General features: G+C 41.2%; 1 protein-coding gene and 1 long non-coding RNA gene across 3 annotated transcripts in view; one reads left to right on the top strand and one right to left on the bottom strand.

Moving 5' to 3' along the window:
• The window catches only part of LOC147142325 (uncharacterized), a 31,662-nt gene extending 30,918 nt beyond the window's left edge, over positions 1–744 (top strand). Inside the window, exon 4 of the long non-coding RNA XR_015088133.1 lies at positions 629–744. This is a non-coding gene — a long non-coding RNA (uncharacterized LOC147142325). The remainder of the gene's footprint in view (positions 1–628) is intronic.
• Positions 259–27,585, bottom strand: mdfi (MyoD family inhibitor). Of its 2 annotated transcripts, XM_086040821.1 has the most exons (5): positions 27,441–27,585; positions 25,573–25,768; positions 16,052–16,189; positions 4,670–5,044; positions 259–3,489 (listed from the first exon to the last, which is right to left on the bottom strand). In XM_086040821.1, the coding sequence occupies exons 2-5, from the start codon at positions 25,715–25,717 to the stop codon at positions 3,236–3,238; spliced, it is 912 nt and encodes a 303-aa protein (XP_085896947.1). In that variant the 5' UTR covers positions 25,718–25,768; positions 27,441–27,585; the 3' UTR covers positions 259–3,235. The 2 variants fall into 2 exon arrangements, with proteins under 2 accessions (XP_085896947.1, XP_085896948.1); XM_086040822.1 differs by lacking the exon at positions 16,052–16,189.
• Between the last annotated feature and the right edge of the window lie 337 nt (positions 27,586–27,922).

The raw sequence follows: 27,922 nt of genomic DNA, 5'->3' as shown, positions 1-27,922 counted from the left end.
AAAAAAAAAAAACAATTTGCCAGATATTAAGGCCACAGTGTGGGCCAAAAAAAAATTACAGCCTTGCCCCATTTGAGATGCTCCTTCACATACAAAGTCAGACCATGTTTGAATAATCAAAATAATAAGTTCTCCATACAACATTCTTGTTCTGTTACCAATCTTCTGTTGTTTTACAAATAGTCAAAAAATTGTGAAAGGCATTTGGTGTTGCAAAAGTAAGGCCCCCCCAAAAAAAAACAATTACAAAGATCCACGTTTTCTGGAGTTCACATTGTTTATTCAGTACTAAACATAAAAGTTTAATGTGACTTCCAAGACAGCAATTGAAATGAACATAAAGTTGCTATGTTGTAAACAAATTGACATTATTGTGGACAACAATCAAGTAACATTTCATCTGGACTGCGATAGACAGAGGTGGCGATCTTTTATATGAATCACTTTAGGAAAAAAAAAAAAAAAAGCACACGATTACAAATCCATAAAGTTACACAATGTTTGTAGTGAAGGTAATAAAATGACAATAATGGAACATCGTCCGAATACCAGAGAATAAATGGTATGGTACATAAAATCTCTTTCCAGTAATATGTTTACGTATATGTTTGTTGTTATCTACTTCCAGATTGAGCTCTCTATTTCCAGACCAACCAAGCAGTCTTTACCCTGTATCCAGATCGTCACGTAGGACTTGACTGTGGCCTCTCATGAGGAGACAACTGGCTATGGTGCTGCCATGGCGACCCAAAGTTATGATCGCCTATTTGACATCATTTAATATTACTAATATAGTGCTAATGTTGTCTTCAAGATTAGTGCTCGGATAAAATCTTTATTTCAGGAAAAATGCACAGTATTTGATAACAATGACAAGTTAGTGTTTATGTAGATATCATTGATATCCTGTGAAAAAACACATATGTCTAAATTTGGAATAAAAAAAAAAATCACATTAATGCGATATCTGTAATGCGGAAACACCATTCGCGTAAAAATATGAAAAATGAAAAAACATGTACCAAAGTGTTTTTCACAGGACAGCAAGAATATGTTGGTTTAAAGCATGGTTACGCTCTAGGAGATGAAATAAAATGTTGATGTCATAGCTAGCCCGCGCCAAGTAGACATTATCAATGTTACAGAAAACAAAACAAAACAAAAAAAAAACCACACACAAAACGTTGTGGTGTTGTCATCAGTGGAAATAAGTTACAGACTGTGTGGGTATAAAGTAGCTTTACTACGAGAATTCATACCCCAAAATGACTGGTATTAATTTTCCTTTGGTTTTTGCCTTGTCCATAAAATCTTGGCGGTTATTTTTGTGATATGGTTGGTCTGGCGACAGAGAAACTCTTCCCAGTTAAAGTGCATTGATATTTTGTATCTTACCCCAAACAGGACATTGTAATCCATTTGTCTGTAGTATTCTACGATCCAGACGTCCCTTCATAAATCTCAATATAATATTGCATTGTTTTCCAGGGCTTTCCAGGATTATCATTTTCAACATGTTGGAAAATTTGAGACACTCTTGGTGATAAAATCTTCTCCAGTTCCATTTGTTCACTTCCAGAATCTTGCATTTATGCATTGATACCATGAGCTTGATTTTCTTCCTCTCTTTGTGTATCCGTAGCAAACTCAGGCCCTAAAATAGGGTTTGAATTCGCCATAATCGTATAAAACAAACCCTTCTATGTACACGTTTATAAATCAAGAAACTACGTTCCAGTCAAAACAACCTTTGAGAATTTATAAGAAACAAAATTGCACAAAATATGGGATTGTTAGAGGAGAGCTATGTATCATGTCATTTATAAAGCGCATAGTGTTGGCTTGGAGAAAGTGTGTATGATGTTAGGAGAGTTGGGGCCTGTTATCAAAAGTGTACCATTCATACTACAGGCGTGTGGATCCAACTTAGCATAATGCCATATGAGATTTTCACAGGCGGAATTCAATTAGATGTTCAGCAGTACCTGCTCCACAGCTAGCTTGGCCAAACCTGATAACACAGAAATGTGATTTTCACATTAGAGGAGAAATGCAAATATCTTAACTAAAATCTACCTCCCAAAAAGGATTAATAGAGATTTGGAATCTACTTGGAAATGGAGGCAGTGAGCTAAGCCGAGAAGGCCATTTGTTCACATGACGAGTGTGACAAAGAAAAGATGAAATGTATTAAAGGAAGATGCTGCCTTCTATTCCAGTCCTTTGAACCGCTTTTGACCGTTTGGACGAGGAAGACTTCAGCGGACACAGCCAAAGCTCCTCGAATCAGTGTAAAAGTAAACACGGTGTGAACTCTGAAATGAGGAGAGACATTTGATTGCCGACTCTCCCTTCACATGTTACGCAGAGAATGTGACCATTAGAAATGCCATCAAGCGTTGCCCGCTGATGTCCATCACTAACGGTCCTGATTTGATGCGCTCCATCTGCACGCTGATGAATGACTCTCTCATGATTCTTCGCTGATTACGTCCGTTAAATGAGACACTTTACGAACAAAGGAAATGTGTCTAGGATATTGCCACGAGCCACCATTATTCTCTGTTTTGTACATTTCTCCGTGGACAAAGACATCAATGGATCCAACATCAGCCTCTCGGGCCGCGCATGTCACAAAGGCCACGGCATGCAATCAAACTGGAAGACGTTAACCTTGCCAAGGACAGACTCAGACAGTTCTACAGAGAGCCCAGCGTCAATTTTTCCATTACGCTGCCGCTCTTATCAACAGAAACACTAAAATCCCGTTAAATGGATCCATTTTCTCATTTGCCTTTGGAGGTCATTTTTTTTTTTTTTTTTTTTTCACGCTCGGAGAACTCCAGTCACTGAGGGCTCCAACGGAGCCGGTCCGCGCGCGCTAGCGGACCACAGCTGAAACTCCGCAGCACACGTCCGACTGCGTAGCGACGGCCCAACAGCCAGCACAAGGCAGGAGGAGGGGCTGCTGTTCTCCGGTTTGATCCATAAAAGAGGGGGGAATTCACCATTGACTGCTCTCGGGGTCTTTTTGTGAGAGACATATTGTATTCTGGAGCCAACAAGGCAAGCCAATATAGTGAGAGCCACAGAGTCCTGGCCAAGCTATGACAACAAAGACTGAATGCAGCACTTTGCAGCTTTGACGAGACGCTGATCGAAGTCGCTCCTGGGCTTTACGATTGAGGCGGGTGTGTCGCGCCCCCGCCCCCCCCCTCCCCTGGGCGTCGTGACCTCAGGAGGAGAAGCAAAGGCTGCAGCACTCCATGCAGATCTCCAGACAGTCCGCCGACTCACAGCAGGCGTCGATGATGCCGCAGTCCATGTCGCACGGCAGATCACAGTCACCGCACTCCTCCGAGGCGCAGCAGCAGCAGAAACACGAGTCGTCGCCGGCGCACGAGCCGCAGGTGGCGCAGTCCAGCACGATGTTACACAGCGTCAGGAACTCACAAAAGAGGCAGGCCAGAATGCAGTGCACGCAGCAGTCTGGAAATAAACAATGAGGAGTCTTTAACTCCAAAACTTATTGCAAACGACAAATTTAGTGCATCTGTCAATACGTTAATTTTTTTTAAAAGATTTTGTTATAACTCATTCACTGCCAGACATTTTCAGGCCCTCTTTTACCCTAACGTTTGAAAAAAATAAAAATAAATAGAAAAATATATAAATAAATTCCTGGGATTGAATGGCTGGACTGTCAAAAGACAAGTAAATTTGTCAATGGCAGTGACTGAGTTAATATTTCCGCAACTTTGTTACATGCCTTCAGTGTAGTTCAAATTCGCCAAATTCGTGTTAGATCAGCAGTCTTTCCACTTCCCAGGCGTAAGTTTAGCCCAACTCTCTCATATTGTTGATTGCAACTGCCTGTTTATGGATAATGTCACTTAGCAGTCGTCTGCAGTGTTGTTTTGTATTCCTTGTTGAGTTAATTGGCGAATGGCATGCTTGTATGCTTTATGTCTCGCCGCTATGATGTCATACAATCTATGTAACTGATGCTGCTATCTCTCTTTCCCCACGTTCACGCCTGGCAATAAAAACCAGATCGGGTTTTACCAGTTGCCTCTGTACCATTGCAAACAATAATATTGGGATTTTCCCAGATGACCTAGTATGTCAAAGACCTCCCAAAAGTGTGTTAAAAAAAAAAATCTAGCTGGTGTCAAACTGCGAGCATGGCGAAGAGCTGGACAGTGTAAAAGCTCAGTACAATTTGTACATAGAGCATTGAACCAAGGCAGACAGCAATCCCCGTGCGCTACATTTCTTGTAGTCTTCATCCGAGTCAAGGTTGGCCGGTTAGAACAGAAGAGCATGCACAGAAAGTCCTAGTTGAGTCTGTTATTAGGCCGCCGTGCTGCAACAAATGTATTTCTAAACAATTTTCTATATAGGTTAAGTCAACTATTACATGTTTAGGTTGACTTCCCCTTTAAGGCCACAATTACTCCACTGTGCTGTCCTAAAAAAATGCAGTTAGTCCCCTTCATTATGATGATGATAATAAATGGCGCAGTCCTGCAGTTTGTCACTGCGTAAATGTTGAATATGCACTGTGTTAGTTCTTAACCATCCAAAGTTGTCATAGCCAAGGGGTGGTTCGACTGTGAAATGTGTCGCTGTCTTATTATTAAGATTATGATCGGTGTGTGCATCTTACCATCCTGTGCCTCTGTGGGAATCTGGGAGCTGTTGCTCTTGGAGCTGTTGCTCTTGGAGCTACTTTTGGAGCTGCCTTTGCTCCTCTTGCTGCTCTGGGAGGTGATGGAAGGGTTAGACTGCAACTTCTTGCCGTTCCTGGGCCCTGCCGAGGAGGAGGAGGAGGTGGATGAGCCTCCTCTTGGGAGGGAGCCCAGTTTCGGATGAGGGCCCCCATTCCTGTCCCCGCCAGACTGGAGTGAGTGTGTGTGAGGCGTGGGACAGTGAGGGGAGTGTGTGTGCGCATGATGTTTGGTTCCGTTGCGTAGTTGGCTGCTAGGTTGCGTCCGACAAGGCTGGGTGGGGTGGATGGGTGTGGATCTGGCTGCTGGTTGACCTGTAAAGAGACAAAGGAGTTACTGTTAGGTGATACTGACTTTGTATCATATAAATACAAGATAACAACCTCATCACTATTATTACAAGCATGTGATTTCAATGTTTGCGCATGTGCAGGCATGTTCTCCAACCTTTGTTCAGCCTTAGGCTTATCTTCGTATGAGTGCAAATGCACGGGGAGCCTCTCTAAAGCTGAGACGATTGAAAAGCAAGCACAAAGGCAGCGGAGAGCTTTCAATTCACTAACTGACCCTTCATCTTACACGCCTACACCATCTTCATCTTCAACATAAGACAAATCCTGACTCATCCGTTGAACAACGATCCCGTTTTAATGTCGATGATTTCATCTGAAAACAGGTGTTAAACATCCCAGAAATATCTTGTCCTTTAGCAGCAAAGACGGGAAGTGGATCAGCGGTTTTCTGAGAAATGCATTCTATTAAATTAGAACGATTCCAATGTCCATCCAAAGAAATGTAAGATGGGCTTTGAATATGCTTCGCTCTGTGGTGCATAATTTAATTAAATGATTCATTGAACGTGGATAATTTCAGTGTATAAAGACAAAGGAGTGGAGCCTCGGTAGAACACCCATGATGTACGATCCTTAGGACACCACTTCACTTCATCAAGAACAGTTATTCATCGATTGCTTACAGAACCACATGGACCCAAGTTTACTTTGGCAACACTTTGTCAAACAGAACAATACATAGCTACATCCCCCTATGCCAAATTAAACTCCTCTGTTCCAAAAGGAAGTCAAATTTGAAGAAGTAACGTCAACTCCTCTGCGCTCAGGACAACTGGGCTGGACCATCATGCGGTAGAAATGTGTGTTGTGGTCAGTTGAATTCGGTGTGGACACTGTGGGTTCCACAGAACCATCGAGTCAGCTACATACTCAAAAGCCAAGCTCCTGTCATGTTGTAAGACTGTGTCAGTAACTTGGACCAACTGTGATGGCTCCATTAATGCCAAAAAGTACAAGTACAAGTGGCCATGAATATTTCAACAATACAAAACCACACTGTGTGCGTTGGTCGAATGTGTGGTTGCAGGGGGAGAGTTTGCTGGACTGGTCTGCCTGCAGTGCCGACCTCTCCCCAGTTAAGATTGTATTTTGTCTCGGGAAGAGAACAATATGCAAGCATGCTTCTTCACTTCGGTCCTTAAAGTAAAAAAAACAAAAAAAAAAAAAAAAAACACATCCCATGAATACATCCCAATATGTTTGAGCCACGAAAACATATCGGCTTAAAGCCTGCATGGCTGAAATATACCCCACCCACTTTTTAGAGGGGCGCTAGCCATGCTAGCTAATATGTTTCTGAGTCTCTTATTGGCCACTGAATGGCTGGCGGGCTCATCCGTGGTGTCAGTGCCTCACTTGGCAATTTAAATTACAACACCGAGCTGTTCTCTAAATTGTGGCATCCTGGAAAGAATCATTTTTGTTTTGTAGGCATAGCTAGCTAGCTAACTGCATGATGTAGCGGTAGAAAGGCCTAGTAATAGTCAAATAACTACTCATGCAAACGGAGGCATTCAAGTTTTTAATATAGTGAGGGAGGGGCAACTCAACTCTCGTCCAAGACCGTCGCTGGGTGCCGTTTAAGCCATACCCAATAAAAAAATAAATACAATTTTTAAAAAAGTAATGCTGAATCACAGTTCGCAACTACACCTCTACAATTTAGTACTACATAGTTCTCAGTCTGTGCACGTTTTCAGCAATGATCTTCAAACACGTACGATGGATTTAGAGATACATCTCTGAATTCCTTTTACAGGTTTGTATTTAACCAGCAGTTGAGGCAGGATACTTGCGAACCCCTCAGTAAAGTACTACTTTACTTTAAAGTTAGATTAACAACAGTTAACATGCATTTGATGACAAAGCAAAGCATTCACACTCACATTCACACATTTGGGACCATTTGGAGTGTTCACTTAAAATAACAAAACTGTTTTTGGGGTGTGATGGACTGGGTGTGAAAACTGGTTAAAGGTTCGACTATGGAGAGAAAAAAAAATCATGATTGGAACAATTGCTTTAAATTAAATTCTGCGTTGAATATTCCACTGCATATTCAAAATCCAAATGAAACACAATGTCGCAAAATAAAGGCGATTGATGATGACACATTTAGAGTAAGACATTTATACAAGCCCTGGATAAAATTGTGAACAGTGGGGATTAGCATGGATTCTTACACAACTCAAGAGATCCATGCTACCAGGACTGTCTGTAGAGATGTAAAAGTAAAACATAATAAGTACATGCAGGTAAAATTGAATTCACTAATCACTGTTTTGATTCAATTTAACATGCTGTGCCAACTTTTTCCAATTAGGATTTCTATAACATGGTCTGTTTAATCTCTGGAGTCTATGCTGAAGCGGCAGGGAGTTGGGAAAACACACCTTTGCTGCCAAGCCAAACACAACCTAAAAAGAAGAATAAAAATGAAGCCTTGGTTTAATGGCAGCATTTCATAGCATCCTTACAAGGGTTGAATATTATCTTGACCATAAAGCATATGGTGTCTATAGGCATGGTGAGGCTTGATGGGACACAGTAGAACACAGCAGACCCAGAAAAAAAAAAAAACATCTAAGTAGTTTCTATGCACCAAACACACACATACACACACCTACACCCACGCACACACACATACATGAACACACGCTGAGAGTGTGGTCTTAAACTCTGGCTAAGGAACACGACCGGCAATAAAAGCGTCTGTTCGATAACCGCTCCCAGACAGATAACCCAACAAGGACTGTTTGAACTGGCTCATGTCCGGCGTCGCACAACCAATCCACTGTTATTTAAGATTCTTTTCATTCAGCGTTTTCTAACTTTGCTCCAGATGTTTGGCAAGCCGCACAGCCAGTGTGTGCATGCATATTGCTAGAAGGAACTATAGTTTCTCCTCTAAACTATTGCAAAAGTCAGCGACGACTGCTCTCTTGTCTCTTCTGCCCCCCCCTGCCCCCCCACGACACACACACAGACACACACACTTCATCAACCGTCCCTGCCATCAACACTTTGTGTCTGTCTTGTTCAAACATTTTTCACAATAGAGCTTTAAACACCACAAGCTGGCCAAGATGTAGCTTAGTGGAGGGATGGCGCGCACGTCTCGAGGTTTGCATTGTCCTCGAAGGATTGCAGCTTGTTGAGTTAGTGAGGTGCGTGCATGAGAGCATGAATATAGCAGGATCTGGCAAGCAAACAGACGAACTCTGAGAGCCCAGGAGTCAGGACTGTCTCCACAGAGAGCTTGAGGTTAGACCCACTTGCACACACATATATATGCATGCGTGAACACGTGAAGGCCTGACTCAAAAAAAAAAAAAAAAAAACCCCACAAGGTCCCTTTGTCTGAAATTGAGAATGTCAAGAAGTGAGATGAAGTGAACGTGAGAGCGAAGGAAAGCAAAGAAGTGGGTCGGTGTTTGTATGTTAGATATTTGGAGCGGGAGGACTTGCACAGAGGTGACTCATACACATAATGATTCAGCAGCGCTTAAAAATACCAGCGAAATCGGGCCAATGTGTGGTGTTGACATGATGAGACAACTGGGAAACTGCAGCATGTGTCCTCCCCAGTCCTCCAACACATGCACATGTATTATATTCTTATGCATATTATTAAGTGCAATGTGCCAGAGCGTGCAATTAAATATGAGTCACAAAGAGTAAAAGCGCATCGTATCCCTTCCTCACGCACTCACACACCCTTCTCATTTACACTCACACCCTCTTCCTCCTTTGCTAGCATATCTCGGCTACCCTGTACTTAGACACCTCCTTCCCAGACCAGAGACGTGTTCATCTCTCTACTTATCCTCTGTGGGCATGAGCCACCAGGATGACGATGTTCGTCTCTAACTGCTTCATCTCCACTGCTGCAGTTTGGAGGAGAAAGATCTGAATGGTTTTTGATACAGTACTGCATACATACCATAAAAGTGGTCCAACAAATCTATCAATAATCAAATCAGCTCAAATGAATTAGTTAACGCTCGTTTGAATGTCATTAAATCTACAAGGGGGGGAAAAAAGTCTTAGAACATGTGAAGATCTCATGTACTCTTCAAGGACAGACAATTTGAAAGAATTCCGAAAAACCTGTGACCTGTACAAAAAAAAAAATATATTGAAGATAGTGGGATGAAATAAAATATGTTCATGTTTTTATCAAGCTTGATGGATTATGATTTTAGTTTTCCCCATATTGTTCACAGGGTGACTATTTGGAATCATCTGAGAGACCTCTTTTAACACAACCACACCCCAACATTTCACCCCCTCAGTCTCATCCTCTGTCTTGCACACTTGTTTCCTTTTGAACGTTGTTAAGCAAGTTGATGTGGTTAAGCACTATTTAAAACCATCTCCAAAGAGAATTTCACACATTTCTGGTTGCTATAAAACCCTAGGAGTAGTGCAATGTTGTTGAGGCCTGGTTCTGGTAAGATTTTGGTCTGCTCTGCATAAGTGGTGTGTCAAAATGTGGTACAAACAGGTCATAATTACCAGTTCATATCATGAAAACGTATCATTACTCTTGGGATGCATTAATAGCTATTGATTCACTAAAAACAGTGGCCATATTCATGTGCTTACTTCTGATGACTCTTAACTGCCAGACATTTTCAGATCCCCTTTTACCATAACATTTGAAAAAAATAGAAAAAAAAATATAAATAAGTTCCTGGGATTGATTGGCTGGACTATGAAGAGACACATAAAAACGTTTTTGGTAGTGAATGAGTTAAGGCTTGGCCTGGAATATTTATCGCAACTCATCTTTACTGTTTGTATATAGCACTTTCACAACAGTTTGTCTAGATACCGATTTAGAAACACATAACTTTTTTACTTGAAAATTCATTTCTGTTTCCGTAGTAGCGTCCGTAACAAATCAGACATCAGCATCAAAACACACACATTCAAACACCGTGCGGGTATATGTGTGGCCATTCTTTTTCACAAGTACGATAGAAAGCAACCTGTTTTCCTTAATTTCAGTAAATGTGGATTCTTATTTGACTCATTTAAGGTCAATTTCACTAGCTCACTTTTGACAAAGTTTGCAATTTGTTATGGATGCATTCGTTGGTTAATTGTCGCCAATTGGTTTGTAAAACATACAGTATATTAACTAATGACAAGAATCCCATGATAATCAATAGAATAGTGGTCGAAAGGGGCTTTACTCTTTGAACACTAACCATCCATTATCCAGAACTACTGTATATGGACATTACAATGCAACTGTTTAACCGCATCTCATAGTCTATATTCTATTCAATATCCGCGTTTCTCACTTGTGATAAATGCTCATTTAAGAAGAAACAAAAAAACTAAACCAGAACAATCACATGTACGCTCAAGGACTAGAGTACACGAAGCAGTAGTTTCCCTAATATGTCATCGTGAAGTGACTGATAAGCACATTCTTAGTTTTCTTTGACACATACTCACAATCTAATGCTTGTTTTGGAGTGTTCAAATATTTTTGAATACATGCTGATGTATTTACACACAATAGCCAAATATGTTCCGCGTACACGAAAGGATATTCATGCCTGCACATACTGGCAGTGGAGTTTTTTCTAATCCAAGAAAATCACACATTTGCAGAGGCATTAGTGTTCTGTATTTTGCACTGCACTTTGTAAATGGCCAAGTACACGTCAAGGATAATATTAGCTGGTGTGTAAGAGTGATGATTACTCAAATAACTACATTCTGGAAAGACTTTTATTGTGCTTTTTGACATTCAAACTGTTTATCGTAAGAGTGATGATTATTCAAATAACTCTACATTCTGGAAAGACTTTTCTGGTACTTTTTGACATTAAAACTGTTTATCTCAACCCAGCGACTGTTTTCTTCAGCCTTTGACTCACTTGAGTGAATTCCACTTGACAAATGAATGGAAATATTGTGTAAACATGAGAAGAATATGGTTAGACTTGTCTTATAGCCAAGAGTAGAAGACGTGTAGAGAAACAACAGGACACACAGCAACATTTTACATGACATGCAATATTAACAAAACACACAATCCTGGACCTGTTTTTCTCACAACTATCTTAAGGGTGCTTTCATATATAATAGTTTTTGGGCCTAAACCAGTTGGTGGTTTATAAAACTTGGCCCGCCAAGACATGCTCCAACTTTATTTTCTCACAATTAAAATTCAAAGCAACCAAAAATCCATCAGAAGAAACCATGTGAGAGCACTCTCGTCCCTCATTGGTGGCAAGAAAAAGAAGAATAAGAGTGTTGAGACTCGGTAGTGAAACAGCGCCAATAAACACAAGTGAAAAGAACAATTTACTTTTGCTTGATAGTGTTAAATTATCAGCGTAATCTACCAAGCTACAGACAGCAAATAGTGGAGCGCAAAGGCGCCCTGAGAACATTAAAACGACTCCAGATGGCATGTTAAATCAAAGATGCTTGTGTTCAGTCAACTAAGGGGGACATAAACTATTGGGCGCTAGTGTGAAAACGATTAGGGTTGTTTGCAATCATTAAATTAATTCATTTTCTCCCTTGATGCAGTACGTTCGGTCTGGTATGAAGAGTGAGTAATTGGATTAGCTTGCTGGATCTACTTTTGTGTAAAGTAATTGAACTGAAGAGTGAGGACAAGAAGCCTTTACAATTTTATAAAGCCCCCAACTGATTTGGACAACAGGGAAGTGTGACAGCACCTTTCAAGTGAAGTCGGTATACGTCAACAACAAAGTGATTGCTAACGTAGTGGAAGGTAGGAAGGGGAAGTTGGCATAAAGAAAGCTGGAAGACAAGCTGTATGTGTTTAACATTGCTACCACCTCTAGCACAGCAGAATTTTGAACGTTGTTCTTGTATTGGATCTCATTAAATTCATCGGTTGCGGCTACTGAAGTGTCCCTCGAGTGCAGTTTGTCACTGTCCTGCTAAATTTTCCACCAATGACATATTGCACACGCCGTGATGACAAGATGCATAAAACAAAAAGTAACTCTATTGTCATCTTTGTTAAAGACATCATACTTTCAGGGACATCTGTTTGTCGGGCTGTCAACACATCTGCACAAAAACTACTGGTCTACTTGCAATAGTATAGCATGAGTCAGAGAGGAACCGAGATCCATTTCTTAGAGCAACTGCAACCCAGTATTTTGAAGTTGGCCTTGTGTCATAAACACAACTGTGAACCTCTCGATGATAAATTAAATAAAGTGCTTGGTGAGACAGCCATTAAGCAAGCACATCCTGCTGTGACTCTGACGTCAAAGACAGCGGCGGGTTCATGACATCACTGCTGCCGAGTGCGTCGGTCTAACTCTCACACTGGCGCGCGCACACGCTCGCACATGTTAACGGCTCTTGCGACGCATTGTTCTCAGACGGCTCATAATAGGCCCAGCGCCAGACCCATGCTTGTCATCACAACGTCACTGTGAAAAAACCTTCTGTTTTGGCTTCTGTTTCTTCAAATAACACACAAACACAGACTAATCAGCAGATCACAAAGACATGACCTAACCACACGCCTTGAGTCATTTCATGTGTCTTAGGCCTGGTACACACCAGGACTCCTCAAATCTTAATCTTGTTTTTTTTTCAAGAATATGCAAGCCCACTAGTTAAAACAAAGTATTCTGATAAATATTGCATTTGTCGAATAAGAGTTAATCCACCCATTTTAGCCATCTCTGGGGGCAGCCATTTTGTCACTTCTGTCGACTAAAAATGACATCACAGTTGCTCAGGGCTCAGGAAATGACTAATCACAGCTCACCTGTTTTCTGAAGCTGAGCCGTGATTGGTCGTTACCTGAGCAGTTGTGATTGCATTTTCAGTAGACAGAAGTGACAAAATGGCCGCCCCCGGAGATGGCTAAAAAGGGGTCGATTTTTCGGTTGATTTCCACTTTTAAGAGTTTTTTTTGTTTTTTAACCTGTGACAGTTTTGGTCGTGTTGTGTGTGTGGTCTGTTCCGATTATCTCAACACTGAGCACCACACACCTTAAGATTTTGGCCCGCCATCAATCTCGAAACTAAGTCTTCCGAGGCAGAAATCTCACGTCATCGCACATGATCTCACAGAAGCATGGTAAAAAACTCCAACTAAACCCATGTTGCATAACTCCCTGCGTACCATATGGAGTCAGCAGGTTCCATAGATTTTATAGGCTTATAAAACCCAACAGGGGGAGGAAGAAAGCACATGACTCAAACTAGCACCTTCGTGGGCCTGAAAATAGGGACACACACAGCAGACAGATCAGGTAGAGAAGCAAAACCACAGACAGACACAGCAGACGTTCACACACCCACTCACCACTCACCTACTTATATGCTTCCTAACTGAGCTGCGGGTCAGTCAGTTGCCACAAAGCAGCTATTAGCAAAGCTCAGGTTTGGATGTGCGTGTCACCCATTACTGGATTCCAGGAAACAAACGCGCAAAGTTCTCTAGCACAAGCTCATATGTCAACTTACTCAACAGTCTTCCCACTCGACATTTGCTCTTTTCAGTCATTGTCCCAAAATGGCAGGAAATTCAGACAATGTCAAGCACAATGTGTAGAGGGCATTTAGCTCCACAGATGTGGGTGTACAACGCGTGTGTAAATGACATAATGGCAACGTTAATTGCAGATCATTTTTAGCTATCTGCAAAATGCAAAAAAAACATATCCAACCAAAACCAACATTTGCCTTATTTCAAATTGGAGCCAGAGTAAGACAAATATACGTCCATGGTGGTGTGATGGCAGCAGAATTGTGCAACCTTTGGCTTTGATACAGTGGGCGGAGCTGAGCTCCAGACGAAAAGAGTAAGAGACAGACTCTTTGGCTGACACGTTGGAAGTGAAATATGAGGGAGGGAAATGGGTGGTGTCGGCTGATAACGATATGACTCAAGAGAAAGGATTTCCAGGTGGTTTGGACGGCGCTAGGAGCTAGCAGGAGGAACGCAGAACAGGACAACTAATAATTTCAGAGATGCAGTTTAGACGAGTGAGAATGAAGCCATTATCACTGGCACGCTGCTGTATCATAACAGAGTAGGTTTCTTATGTTGGGAAAAAGACCTTGATAAAATTAATCACATATTGAATTGCAATCGCAATACTGGCACATCAAAATTAGATTACAATGGTCAACACATTTGAACTAAATGTATTAATCAAAGATGCAAGTAAACTGCGCTGATATAGAATCTGCCGTTTTTTTCTCTAGTTCATGAAGTTTTCATAATTATATTAATGATATAAAAACAATAAAATAATATAGTAAAATATTAAGTAATATTCCTGAAAGGGTTAGGTTCAGCAACAGGTGGGATTTTTCTCTGAAACCTCACAGCTATAAATTAAAACGGCTGGTAAAATCAGTATGGCACAAACCTTCGTAGGTCAGACTTAACAAAAAAAAGAAAATATCTTAAAAACCTGACATTTTTTAATTCAGCGTAAAAAAGAAATATCGGGACACATTAAGCCATCTCTGATGAAAATTTGTTTTTCCAAATGATTTTGCACTAATTACGCCATACTATTTTGGACTCAATCAACAGTGCCCGCAGCCAAGTAGTGCACTCAATTTTTCCTCAATTAAAAACCGTCTAAAATCATTCTTTTATCAGTCACGGACTATCTCAGGTAACTTTGGTCAAAGTCCGAGCTTGGACTGGTCACCAGTCAAAGGCAGCTCACATCTAGACACAAGCATTCACACTCACATTCACACCTATGGATATAGCCTCCAGCTAAGCTAAGACTTATGTTTTAGGAATGTGGGAGAAAGCCGTGGTCAATCAACAAACAATTCCACATAATCGAGACAATTTTTAATAATTAAATAATCATCTAGTTGCTCCATGAACTTCATATTCCAATCCTTTGAACGTTCAACCATTATCATGTGATTGAGCATTGTCCCCCCCCCCAAATCTTTAAAAAAAAAAGACTCTTTTTGTACATTTAAGATGTGGCAGTCCTACTTTGACTTCTTATAATTGTTCCGAAAGTGCTGTTATGACACTGCAGATTAAGCCGACCAGACTGTAACACAATTCGATCTAACCCCAGACCACCTCTTTTAGTCGGATCAAATTTTGGCTCTTTGGTCCAGACTGCTGTCTCAGACACTTTTCACACAGGCTATTTTGGTTGGGACCAAACAAGGTAGGCGGGAAAGCGATCTAAAAGTCCAGCAATGGAAAATACAGGTAATCATGTTCTGTGGTTCATTTCCTTTGTCCGCACAAATTGTTGTGTATTTGATAGTTAAACATCTTTCTGATATAGCACTTTCTTTCCTTTCACATTGTTTTAGTCCATACAAATAAGAAGGAAAGTCCCGAGCTGGGTTCAAATAGAACCTTTTTTTTTTGTTGTTTAGCTAAAACACATGGTGCATTCAAAATAAGAAGTAAAGCGGCACACATAGGCACACAATGTCTTTTTTAGAAAGGCTGGGGAAAAAAGTTTTAGAGGCTGGAAGAGAATGTGACAGCAGACAGTGTGGCTTTCAACTGATTAAATCTAATATTTCATTAGGATTCATATTGATTTGACTGATAACATAATGTCCCGTGAACCGTGAACAATTAAATGAGACTTACAAATGGAAGCAAATTTCACAGTAGCAGCTGCACACTCGTCCGGTGTCGCCAAGGTAACGGCAACACTCATTTTCCCATAATGAAGCGAGGCAGAAGACAGCAGAAAAGGAGGAAAATGTCTTTTATTTCAAGTGCGTTGATTTGGACGCAGGCCTGCTTGTGTTCAAAAATCAAGAACGTAACCGTAACCTACTTGGCTGACAATGTGGATATTTTTGTGGGCCTATTTTGTTAAAGGTCAGGACAATGTGACTCATCCGACCTGGTGATATGTAATGGAAACACAATTCTCACCAGCCTCTCTCCATTTGTGTGTCCGCGTGCGTGAGCGTGTGCTATTTACTCACATGTGATACTCCTGCTGGCTGTCGTAAGCTGCGGGTGCGAGAGGCTGCTTTTGCATTTGCCTCCGTCGTCACCTTGTGTCCTCTCTTTGATGACATCTGACCTCAATATGAGGGGCTCAGTGTAGGTGTTGGCCACATCTGGAAAAACAAGCACACAAGCAGTTTAGATTAGATAAAAAAAAAATAAAAAAAATTATCGGAGACGGTGAACTTTATTTTGAAATCGATTCCCACTATACAACTTCCTATATGATTCGTTGCTTTTCTTGGCCATATTCGAAACAAAGTATGATGAACAAGCCATACTCTCTGTCTGTGTAAACATGTCAACTCTTGTTGTTTTTCACATCCACACGCACGTCGTTAATTTAAAAAGCAGTTCTGCTGACTTCAACAAAGCAGAAGATTTGTCCGTGTGTCTGTGTCGGTGTGTTTTCTGTGCTCAACCTGCATCTGGAAGTCGTTATAGTCAACCCCCTGGGACTGTTCAGGGGTCTATGTGCACACTTGCGTAACCTGAAATCTTGTGGCTCTATAAGTATGCGCGTTGAGAGTATATATATGTGGGTGTGTTAAAAACATACAGGCGGAGAACACATAATACACATATAATATAAAAAAATATATACATACACAGCATGTCTAGGTGTTTTATGTGTTCTTTGGCACCACAGGCGGCTCTAATGATGCTGTTATTATGTACACACATATATATGCATGCACATACATACAACACAGAGGCCTTCAAAGCAGGGTAAGCTTGGGCCTCCGAAAGGTGCAGACTCATTCCGAGGCAAATGGGTGCCAGCTGGGTTTGATAAACACACATATATATGCACACACGCAACACGCACACACACACAAGCCAAACCACGTCCTGTGCATGGACTCAACACTTCCCGGTTATGTTTATTTATTTTAGGAACCCTCGCTCACTTCTCTATCTGTTTTCCCGTCTCTGTCCCCGGCTTCTCACCCCCAAATTCACATTCCCTCCACACTCACTTCAAATACATTCCCTCTAATAGCTGGCATAGCCTTATGAATAAGTTCGCACTTCTGTCAGGTCAGTTTGAGCCGCAAAAGAAAAGTAGTAGATGATGCAAAATGACGTGGGAGGATCCTTTCACAGACAAACAAACCCCCGAGCCCTCAGAAATAGGCATCCCTTTAACTTTACACTACATGGCACAAGTGACACCAATTTCCTTCCAATTTTTTGGCCGTCAAGTGGCACAATTCTGGTTTGCTTCATGGCAGCGTTATGAGAGGAAAAACGCGCATTATACAGGATATCCTCAGATCGGGGCCAGGCCACCTGCAAGTGTAGGTGGCCATCCGATATGTACGGGATACCTGTCAATGTGCAGCGTAAACAGACGACTCGGTACAGCCAGTCAATATCCTGACCTCATCGAAATACGCCAAGGCAAGTAAGTGCCTGTTGTTTTTGTTTGCAGTGGACAACATCTTTTACATAGCTGTATAATATGCTCTGCGAGATGGCCATTGGTAGTGTAGTTATTCACACAGAATGGGATCAATTCCCACTCAACGCTTCAATCATGACCGGCGACCACTCCAGGTTATAGCCTGGCGTTCACCCTTTATCGGCACAGATAGGCTCCACCCCCTGCAGTGAAGGTCAACAACACAATCAGCAGAAATTGGATGCATCGGATGATAGTGTAATAGAAACACCACACAACTTGTTTAGTTCAATATTGTTTTGAAGTTGAACAATAACATATTTGCCGCCTCTTGGCTGGATGTATTGTATTTGTCTTTGTGCATGCTATTGTGATGATCACTGATTTTTTGTTTTTTTGTTTTTTTAAAAAGCAGTTGCTAGAAGGGTCAGCGAAGGTGCTAAATAAAGCCCCAAAGTTGGATCGCTGCCAAAATGCTATTCATGCTCCTTAGCTGCAGCAGCTGTTAAGCTTGTCCAAATCAGCGATTTGAATCATAACACGTTGGACCTCATCCACATGGTATCCCCCAACTCGCAGGCTGCACTGGTTGAGGGTTGGGATACGGCCCATGACGGACTAGTTGCCCATGTCTGACCTACTGTAGCTAAAATCAATATTAGCTGAAGCGGTCCAACTTAAGATTTGTGACAATAGTGAAAACTGCTGTAGCAGTGCCCCGTCCTCACACCTGCCAAACCGTGACATTAGCTCTCAGAATGTGCAAGTGCATTTAATGATTTGAGCAGTGATCTGTATACACCTGCTATCTGAATATTAGCATCACATCTGCACATTATCTCAAGCATGTCACTCATGCGGTCAGCTGATTCATCCCGAGCCTACCGTGCAGCCTACTGATCCGTTTCGACTCCCGCTGCCAAAGGTGTATTATGGGTTAAAAGTGTGTAGGTCTTGTTTTGGAGTTCCTGAGAACTAAACACACAGCCCTTAGTGCCATCCAAGCAGGCCCTCAACCAATTGTTCGCTGGCATCGGCATCAAACCACCAAACCGCCCGACCTCAGAGCCATTATTGAGATCTGAGAATGATGAGCCTCTAATTCGAATCAGACCGGAGCAATCAAGAAGGTCTGAAGAGACCCGGCAGTGTGCTTACATGTGTTTTGGGGAGTATGCACGTTTGTTTGTTCACATATTGTACATGTGCTTATGTGTGTTTGAGGTACTGTCTGTGTGTTTCCCTGTAGGGCAACGCAGAGGACGTTTACTCTCCTGGTAAACACAGCTATTAAAACAAAAACATATGGATAACACACACGCATACACACATACAGTATGTATACACACAGAGCTACTATATGAGCTGATGCAAATCAAGTGAAATATTCGGAACCATCAGCACAGTTTCCTGTTCCTTTCACTGGGGTCTCTGCTGCCTTTCTGACCCACTAAAGCTTGTGTCGACCTACCGCTTGACCAATTTGTATGTGGAAAAGTAGAAACAAAGAACTCCACTGTGTTTGGATGTCAAATCTACTGTCAATGATAATAATAACAATAATAACATTAAACATATTCACCCAGTGAATAAACATTTAATACTTACTGTAAAAACAAATGTTACTGATATGCGCTTGAACAAAGTCTTAATGTACTGTGGATGTAGTTTGCACAATCCCAATTAATGGTCATCATAGCCAATCGGGTCAATTGATTATATTTCACTTACCCTAATTCAAAGTTCTGCAAAAATAACAGCTGAGAGAATTTGCTAACAGACTGATACTGTATTTCCCCATATAGAATCCTCCACTATATTCGACGTGGTATCACAATTAATCGCCTGTCCTAGTAGTATGTGCACCACCTGCAGAGCAGACGTGACGTCTGTAAAGCTGATGTTTAGAGTTGAAAGTCAACATGCTGCTGCTTGAGAATACCAAAAGAACAATCTGATGTAGTGCATTGATTACATGCAGGGAAACACAACCAAGTACTGTCCACAACAATTTGAAATAATAACAGAGAAGTGGTTGAATATACAATAATGTTACTTTATACATGATTTAACATATTTTTAGATTTAAATTGTATTAAGAATAAGAATAAGAATAAGAAGGCCTTTATTGATCCCACAGTGGGGAAATTTTCATCGTTACAGCAGCAAAGATATAGGTCACACGGAGACGGCAGTGAAATATAAGGAACAGCATTGGATAAGAGTCAAAAACACACGAAAAGGCTCACTGGTGAGCCGGAGCTGCTGTTACGGGCAGCCACTCGCGCGGCGCCGGAAATGGCGAATGACTGCATTTGGCTGGGAATCAGTCTAGCATGTGTGTACCCCGCCTCTTGCCCAAAGTCTTCTGGGATAGGCTCCAGTTATCCGATTAGACGGTAAAGAAAATGGATGTATACATTTGTTATAAAAAAAAAAATTCTCAACTTATTTATTACAAAAGATGTTTATCCTATTAAGTGTCTTATCCCTAATAGACACCTGTGTATTATGCTTATTTATTGGATAATACACTGTTCTGATCTCATGAAGACTAATTTTAAAGCTTGAAAAATATATAGCGAGTGAGAAAAGTCAAGAATACTCGAAAGAGGTGGAGAGCGTTTAGTAGCACAGAGCTAGTGGGGACCGTGCTGTAGTATCTGCCTGGCCAGTGGTAACAACTGGAACTGATTGAAACCACACACGAGCGCTGAGGGTTTTTTTGACCAGAAGGAGCATAACACGAGGGAACACACAACTCTGGTTGGGACGGTTTTATCTGAATTCAACAACAAACAAAAACAAATCCATGCAGAAGCATGCACACAATGAAATGATAGCGGAACTAATTGTTCAACTGCAATCTGTCTGATACGCGCACGCACACATACACACAAATAACTGGAAAGTGTCCAAAAGGAGGGATTATATCTTCAACGAATGCCGGTGCTACATAGTAGCTCATTAAAAATGAAAACTGTCTACTCTTAAATATTAATTGTGTTACAGTGTCTTGGGGATTTGTCCGTTTCCTACACCTTAATACCTGTTGGACTGTCGCAGTTGATTGAACTCATTACATTTTGTTAGCTATTTCTACTCATTTCGACAAGTACGGCTTAAGAGATGGCATCAAGTTAAAAAAAAAAAAAGGCCCAATTGGTCCCAGTTGAAATAAGACACAATATACAAGCATGCCATATAAAAGAAGATAATGACTCAATGACCAACACAAAGGAGACACAATAGACTCCCAACCATGCAGCACCATGACATAAAGTATATTCTCGTGTAACATCAAGTAATTGTCAAATGTGTGAAACAGCAGTCTTTAAACGAGATAATTTGGTACATATTTCCGTTGGGAAAATACAGATGTAAAAGTATTATAAACTTGCAGACATTCTTCATTCAACAAACACAAGTTCCATTCATTTTCCCCACAGAAAATGTAACATAGTTCACTGTAAAAGCCTGAATATTATTTTCCCCGGACCGCCACAATACAGATTCGATTCAATTGCAGATTCAAACCTTCAAAGTCTGCTTCAGTGTTTCATTCTCAACAGCGAAGTGTATTTGTGCATTTGTGAGGCATGTCTGTAGTGAAGGCAGCTCATCTGACCAAATATCAGCAAGAATAAAATCCTACAAATTTATAACTGTGACTCAGTGGTAAAATTAGCCTGCAATTAGAGATTAAACTAGCAAGCACTGTACAATCTTTAGTCAATATGGTGTGTTCATTACCATAGGTAATGTGATGGCAAAGCAATGATCAATTCAGTATCGCACACACTGCCCACCAGGCACTGTGCACGTTAATGCACTGAAACGTTTCACCGCTAAACATGATGGAAGCCGTTGGTACGAGAGAACTTCAGGCAGAACTCTTGAATGATTTTGGGAGACTCAACAGCCAGGGGATCTCAAGGACAATGACACCGATTGAAAAGGAATCAGGAGACGTTACAGTAAAAGATGGCTCCAGATGATTTGAAGATGAATTCCAACTTGCACCAAGTGGTTTCACATAAAAGCCGCGCCTTATTGCCTTTCACATTCTGTTGACGCAGTCTGTCATCGGTAAATGCGTGTTTGTGTGCTTGCGAGCGAGAGCAACACTTTCTCAAACGTTTGCGAGGTGGGGGAGGAAAGCGCCCACATTTCTGTCCTTCAAATTTGCTGCAAAAATGCCCCAAATTGCACCTTGGTTATTTCAATCTCGGTGGGAAACTAAATTAGACATTGGCCTCAATGAACCTCTGTGACTAAAATGAGACAAGCAGGCACATAGTTGCATCCTAACACAGCTTGGGTGAGACAAACTAGTTTAGTGTGCAACAAACATAAGACCATCAAACAAAATATCAACCAATATTTAGACTGCAGCTTGTTTTCGGAGAAACAAATACATGTAGAAATAAATAAAAGAATAAATATAATCACTGAAACATAAACTCGATCTTGACGACTCCACCAGACTCATGTACGACAGTGTGATTTAAGTCTGCAAACCAAAAGCTGTTTCCAAATTGGTACTTGTTTACAGAGCACTGGGTAGACCCTAAAAGCGGACACATTTGAAATGCCAGTAAAGTCAATTATTGACACAATTACGTTGTTATGTGGTAGAGTACAGTTCAGGCTAACAAAGCGGATCAACATGTTGAGTTTGTAAACAAATAACTATGTTATTTATATGTGGCTTCACAAAATGAATCCCCCTCAAATTATTTGATTGCTGGCTGCTGGTTGTTTTTTTGTTGTTGTTTTTTTAAGTGTACATACAGTAGTTTGTTATACAGGAACGGTGCATGGGCCAAGGAATAACCCAATACATTTGTGTGTAGACCTTGATAAACGTAAAGATCAATTCATTTATTTTCATTGTCAGCTGTTAAAGGTGGCTTACATTACGGCCAACTTAGCCAGCCCTCCAGCAGATGAACTGAGGTTTAAAAATGTAAAAACACTATGTCGTAATTAAATCGAGTCCTATGGGCGGTTTACGTTTTTTTTCCAGCTGCAATCAATAAAGAGATCTCATATTAGACATTTGTCAAAACACTGCTGCAAAGCACTGGACCTAAACAGTGTTATCTTTGTAATGGCAGCTTTGTTGATACATTGCATTGGACCTCATTATGCAAGTTGACTGTATTAGTAAAAGGAAACCAACAATGTCTGCAATCAACAAAAGTCACCATCCATCCATTTTCTATATGTTTCAAACTCAACAGACTTGGCAGATTAGACACTGTACTGGTGGCCAGTCAGGTACAGAACGCTTGCAAACTGTGAAAATTGAGTGTGTTCAGCTACATACAGTATGTGAACCACTAGTCTACAAAGAAGAAGAGGAAGCAATAAAATTCAATGGTACTGACTCCGAAAAGAATGACGCAGTTTGACTTCCTTTATATTGAAAATATCGCAGTCATCGGCTAGATATACAAATCCAGTCGTTAGCAGGCTCAGATACTGATTGCAACAAAAGAGCAAGATAAAACAGCAGGAGAGAAGTGGGTGAAAAACACTGAAAATCAGGCCCAAAAACAGGAGAGATGCCAGTGGTAAAAGAGAATGAGGGCTTAGCATATGGAGCCGAGGGTTTCCTACATAAACAGATAGCCTCATTGCATCTTCATGTCTGAGTGAGAGCAACATTCCCAACAGTGAGGCGCACACATCTGTCAAAACACAGCACCGTTCCGTGGCCTTGGAGCTACCGAAGGGAGCTTGACTGACTTGGAGGCGAAAAAGGCTCAGAACACAATCAGGGATGACATAAAGATATGTGCATGCTTGCTCACTACGCAAGGGACACATTCATCATTGAACTGTGGACACGTTGGTATAAATTGTGTCATTTCAGTTAGCCAGGTCAAGTCAAATGTATTTAGTTAGCATATCGTGTGACACCACAATGGGTAACTTGAATACATAATATATGTTGATTAAATCGATCAAGTGGAAGATTTATTGTCCAAGCAATGTGTTTATTTTATAACCATTGCATTAATAAACGAATTGAAGATAGATTTAGATTTAGGCTGCTAAATCTGGCACTCGTGAAAATGTGAGTTTGACAAAGCTGCTATTCATCCTGCGTAATAATGTGAGCAATTAGGTAGTGCTTTCTTATACTCAAGGTCTAAAAGCCCTGATCTTATACACTAATTATACACCCTCCCCTCCACACAAGCATCCTTGGGTTCCTAAAAGGCAATATATAAAGTTATTATTATAATTATTATTCATTATATTATCACATGTTTATTTGCACGTTTATAAAAATACTGACAGCACCGCTCAGACAACATAGACCATTCTTTGATCTTGTTATATTCGTGTTTTTAAAGCATCTTTGAGTATGACATCAGCAAAGTGGGTGAACAAGTCTTGCGCCACATCTTTGAAAGTCAAAGAGATGCACTGTCATGTGTCATGGGCTGTTCTCGCAAACAGCAAGAGAAAACCATTTTAATGCGTGTGTGCTGGCCAGGCAAATATCTGGTGTGCTGTCAGATGTGTTTTTCACTGTAGTTGCGCATGTTGTGTTGCCCCCAAAAAGTCCTGCGTTCTCCAGGTGGCGGGGGAGAAGTGGGCCACTGAAAGCAGGGCCTTGTTGCCCTCTGCGGTGGCCTGACCAATCCTCCCCTCCCCGCCCTGGCTCACCTACATACTCTCAACACACACACATGCACACAACCAGTCAGGCAGGCTAGCAGCCCAACTTCAAGAGAAGAAGCCCACTTATACTTTGCGATGGATTCCTGAGTTTGCACAGGTAAAGTCAGATTAATTCCAAGAACATGTCGAGGCACCACCCTGCTTTTTAATAACTTAAAAGGCTTTCCTGAGGTATTTTCATTCGAAATGACAATCTTCTTAATCCCACAATATGAATATAGGATGTACCAGAGACAAGACTGGATGGGAAATATAATACCGTAATGATAACAAATGCCAATGTTAGAACAACAACAACAAAAAAGCTTTCAAAGAGTTTGCAGGTTGCCATGGCAACGCGACATGTAAATCTTCCCTAATAGTTCTTATGTTCAGTCTCAAAGCAGTTGGGTCAAAAAGGGATTGACCCAGCCTTCTGGGTTATTCATTTAACCCAAAAAGTTGGGTCGAATGAGCAAAGCACAAAACAACCCAAGTCGGCTTATTTTCAACCCAAATGTTTTTGAGTGTTAGAACTGCTGATGCACAACTAACCAACATTAGGAGACATAACACATTTTCAATGCTGGCTGAGTCATTCAAGCACTTTTCCCACAAACCCCAAACTAAGCTCATGGCCACAACATGATTTAATATGTAAACACCAAACACTAAAAACAATTATGGCAAAAAAAAAAAAAAAAACCTCAATTGTTAATCAAGATTCAACCATTACAACCGCAGATTTATTGGCTGAGTACGGTTCTGCACAACATCAGACAAATTCAGTTCTGGCCAGCCCATATGAACAAAGCTCGGCCTTTATTCTGTCATTTGTCATATTAGGTACATTATAATTTTCTTCTTTTGATGGAGGACATTAGGCCTACATGATAATATCACTGACAGCTTTGGGTTGGAAAAAAAAGTACAATGCTTATTTATGTCACGGTATAAGGGTCCGATTTATTGTCCGTCACATCTAGTGATGTTTACCCATCCATCCATTTTGTGTATCGCTATTCCCCCGCTAGCGTTGCGGGTGCCTAGCCCAGCAGACTGTGGGCAAGAGGAGTGATCGCCAAACAAGAGATGGGCACGCACATCATTCATTCCCACATTCACACTTATTGCCAACTCAGATCTGTGATGCAGATGTGCTCACCACTAGTCTACTGTGATGCCTAATGATGTTTACATTTGTGAAAAATCTGTTTACACTCAAACTGAAACATTGTTTTTCTTCTATGAATCCCTCTGTAACTACTTTGTGTGTCTTTTGTGTCAGCTGCACAGTTTATGCATCATAAAACAACAAATGTTTATCCAGTTCACTCAACGCATCATTTCTGCAATGTTCCACTAACAAGTACACCAAGAATCCATGCCCAAAGCTAGAACCTTTTATCTTACCTCGACTTGTTGCTGGGATCAAGGTGCTATTTTCAATCTCTACGGTAGCATTTACATGTAAACAGGGCAGGGGGGCTGCTGGAAAGGGGTCCCCATCATCTGGTGGCTCCGGGGCGATGGCAGGAGCACTCCTCTCCTCATCCATGGGCGTAGGCCTGGCTCTTTTAAGAGGACGTGGAGGGGCCCAGGAGCTAGCCTGAGGGAAAAGGCATAGTCAAATATATCACTGTGGGGAAATGATCACGCTATGAATAACACAAGCAATTGCTTATTGTGTTCGGTGGTTCATGGTGGGGGTTTGAGCCTTTTTCACTAGTGTGATTAAGATATTCCTTAAGTAGTAAAAGACACAGCAGACAGTTTGTTTTCTTTCAAAACTGGAAATGCCTAATCAGGTTTGGTTTTGACTAATAGTCTTTTTGTAATATGAAATGCTTCAATGCTGCCATTCGATTGGAAATCGCTTTTACATAGCAAATATTCACCTTTTATCAAGGCAAACCACCAGAAACATTTTTTTGGTCAGCAGTGATGGCGCTACAAATGGGCTAGGGGCTGCTTTGGCCGCGTCAGCCGCAGTTAAGTCTACCCAGCATTTTATTTGATATTCTAAAATAGATTTATAAAATATTTTCTCAGTCCCCCTATGTATTAGTCAAGCACCCCTTTTGCCCTGAGGGGGATAGGGTAAGAATTAAGCTGTCCTTGTTGCTCAGAAGACAAAGTTAAAAAAAAAAGAACCAAAAGACGACAGGAATAAATGTTTAATACTGGAAATATAGGAATACATTACAGATATTTGATTAAAATAAATATTTAGATCAGAGGTTCGCAAACTTTTCACAGCAAATAGCACCTAAAAAATACTTGGCTCTCCAAGTATATGACCAACATTGAAATACTGTAGCACAGTCGGCCAAAGTGTTCATCAAAAACTGAAAACATTTTTTTTTAGTCCTTAAATTTATATATTCAATGTTATAAGCCATTGTAGCATTATGGCCAGTTTGAACATTAACACTGCACTTAAAATGAGAAAATATCATAAAAGGTACTGAACGCTTTGGGGAAAGAAAGATTAATCACAACGTATGACAAATAGGTCTTGAGTCGGTAGGACATTCCACCATGTGGTGTTTTGACAATGATAGGGAGAGAATGATGGGTCAGCACAGTTGAGTCATCAAAACACTCATCCATCATGTTATTTTTTGTAATTTAATATGTCACCATCAGTAAGTGCAAACAAGTAGGTCAAATATTTATAGAATACATTTAAAGTGTTACAGAAGCTTGATCAAGTGACTCCAGACTGATCTGACCAAACCGATATGCCCTTTAAATTCACAGTTTCCCCAGCTGGATATGAAGCACGATATGTTATGAAAAATGTAAAAAGAAAAACATTCAGACAGATCCGAAAACTAGAGTTGAGTTCAATCACGTGCCAATGTGTTTGGCGCGCGCGCGCGCTACTCAGCTGGCCAGCTGTTTGCGCGCTCCCGCTGTTTCACTACCTTGACGACTTTTTGCCTCAAAACAGCCGAACAAACAACCAAATTTAATGTGTTCGCAAACTTCGCATTCAGCGCATGCACTCGCAAGTTCATCAAAAGTATACAATTCAATTGAAACCGTTTCTAGAAGTTTCGTTTCCCAAAAAGAGGTCAACTCTATCACAACCAATACTTTCAAACTCAGGCAAACTTTTGGGGTACGTGTTATCACGAGAGTTGCGAGGTAAACACGGTGTTGGTTTTGCTTTAACGAGTCCCTGCACGCTGAGAAGTCGAGTAGGAAGAACTTTCATTAGCTCGCAAAAGAAAGTCATTTGCACAACAAAAACAAAGACGACGACACGAACTCACCTTGTGTGTGGATGGGTCGCGGAATCAGAGCTTGTGGCTAATTCATTCTCTGACCCCTTCAGGTGGACTTCTCTCACCCTCAAAGTCCTCCTTTCCCCTCCTCGCTCCCCTCCACTCTTATCTACACACTTCCACGGATCCTATCTACTGCACGCCGGTTACGTGCACACCCCCACCCCCAAAACTTAACTTTTCAGTGCATTTTCCTCCACTCGCGATACCCCCTTTCCTCCTCTTCCTTTCCGCCTCCCTAAAAACCTTCTCCGGCTCGCCCCTCGTCCTCCAGATGTTGGGACGCTTTTGGCAGCTCGCTAGGAGAGGGGGGAAAAAAAAGCGAGAGAAAAAAAAGTTGTGACTGCAGCTTTTCTCGCTCTCACGCGAGTAAAAATCGGACTTCTTCTATCCGTGTCCCTGCTACCTTCACGGTCCCAGCGTGCAGCAGCTTTTGGGCAGGAAACTGCAGTCGAGTCAGCAGTGATTGT

This window comes from Filicampus tigris, chromosome 9, assembly GCF_054856515.1.
Source record: "Filicampus tigris isolate MCC_2025a chromosome 9, RoL_Ftig_1.0, whole genome shotgun sequence".
In the NCBI taxonomy this organism is placed as follows: Eukaryota; Metazoa; Chordata; class Actinopteri; order Syngnathiformes; family Syngnathidae; genus Filicampus; species Filicampus tigris.
Note: the sequence above shows the minus strand (reverse complement) of the source record. Positions and strands in the feature narration are given on the sequence as shown.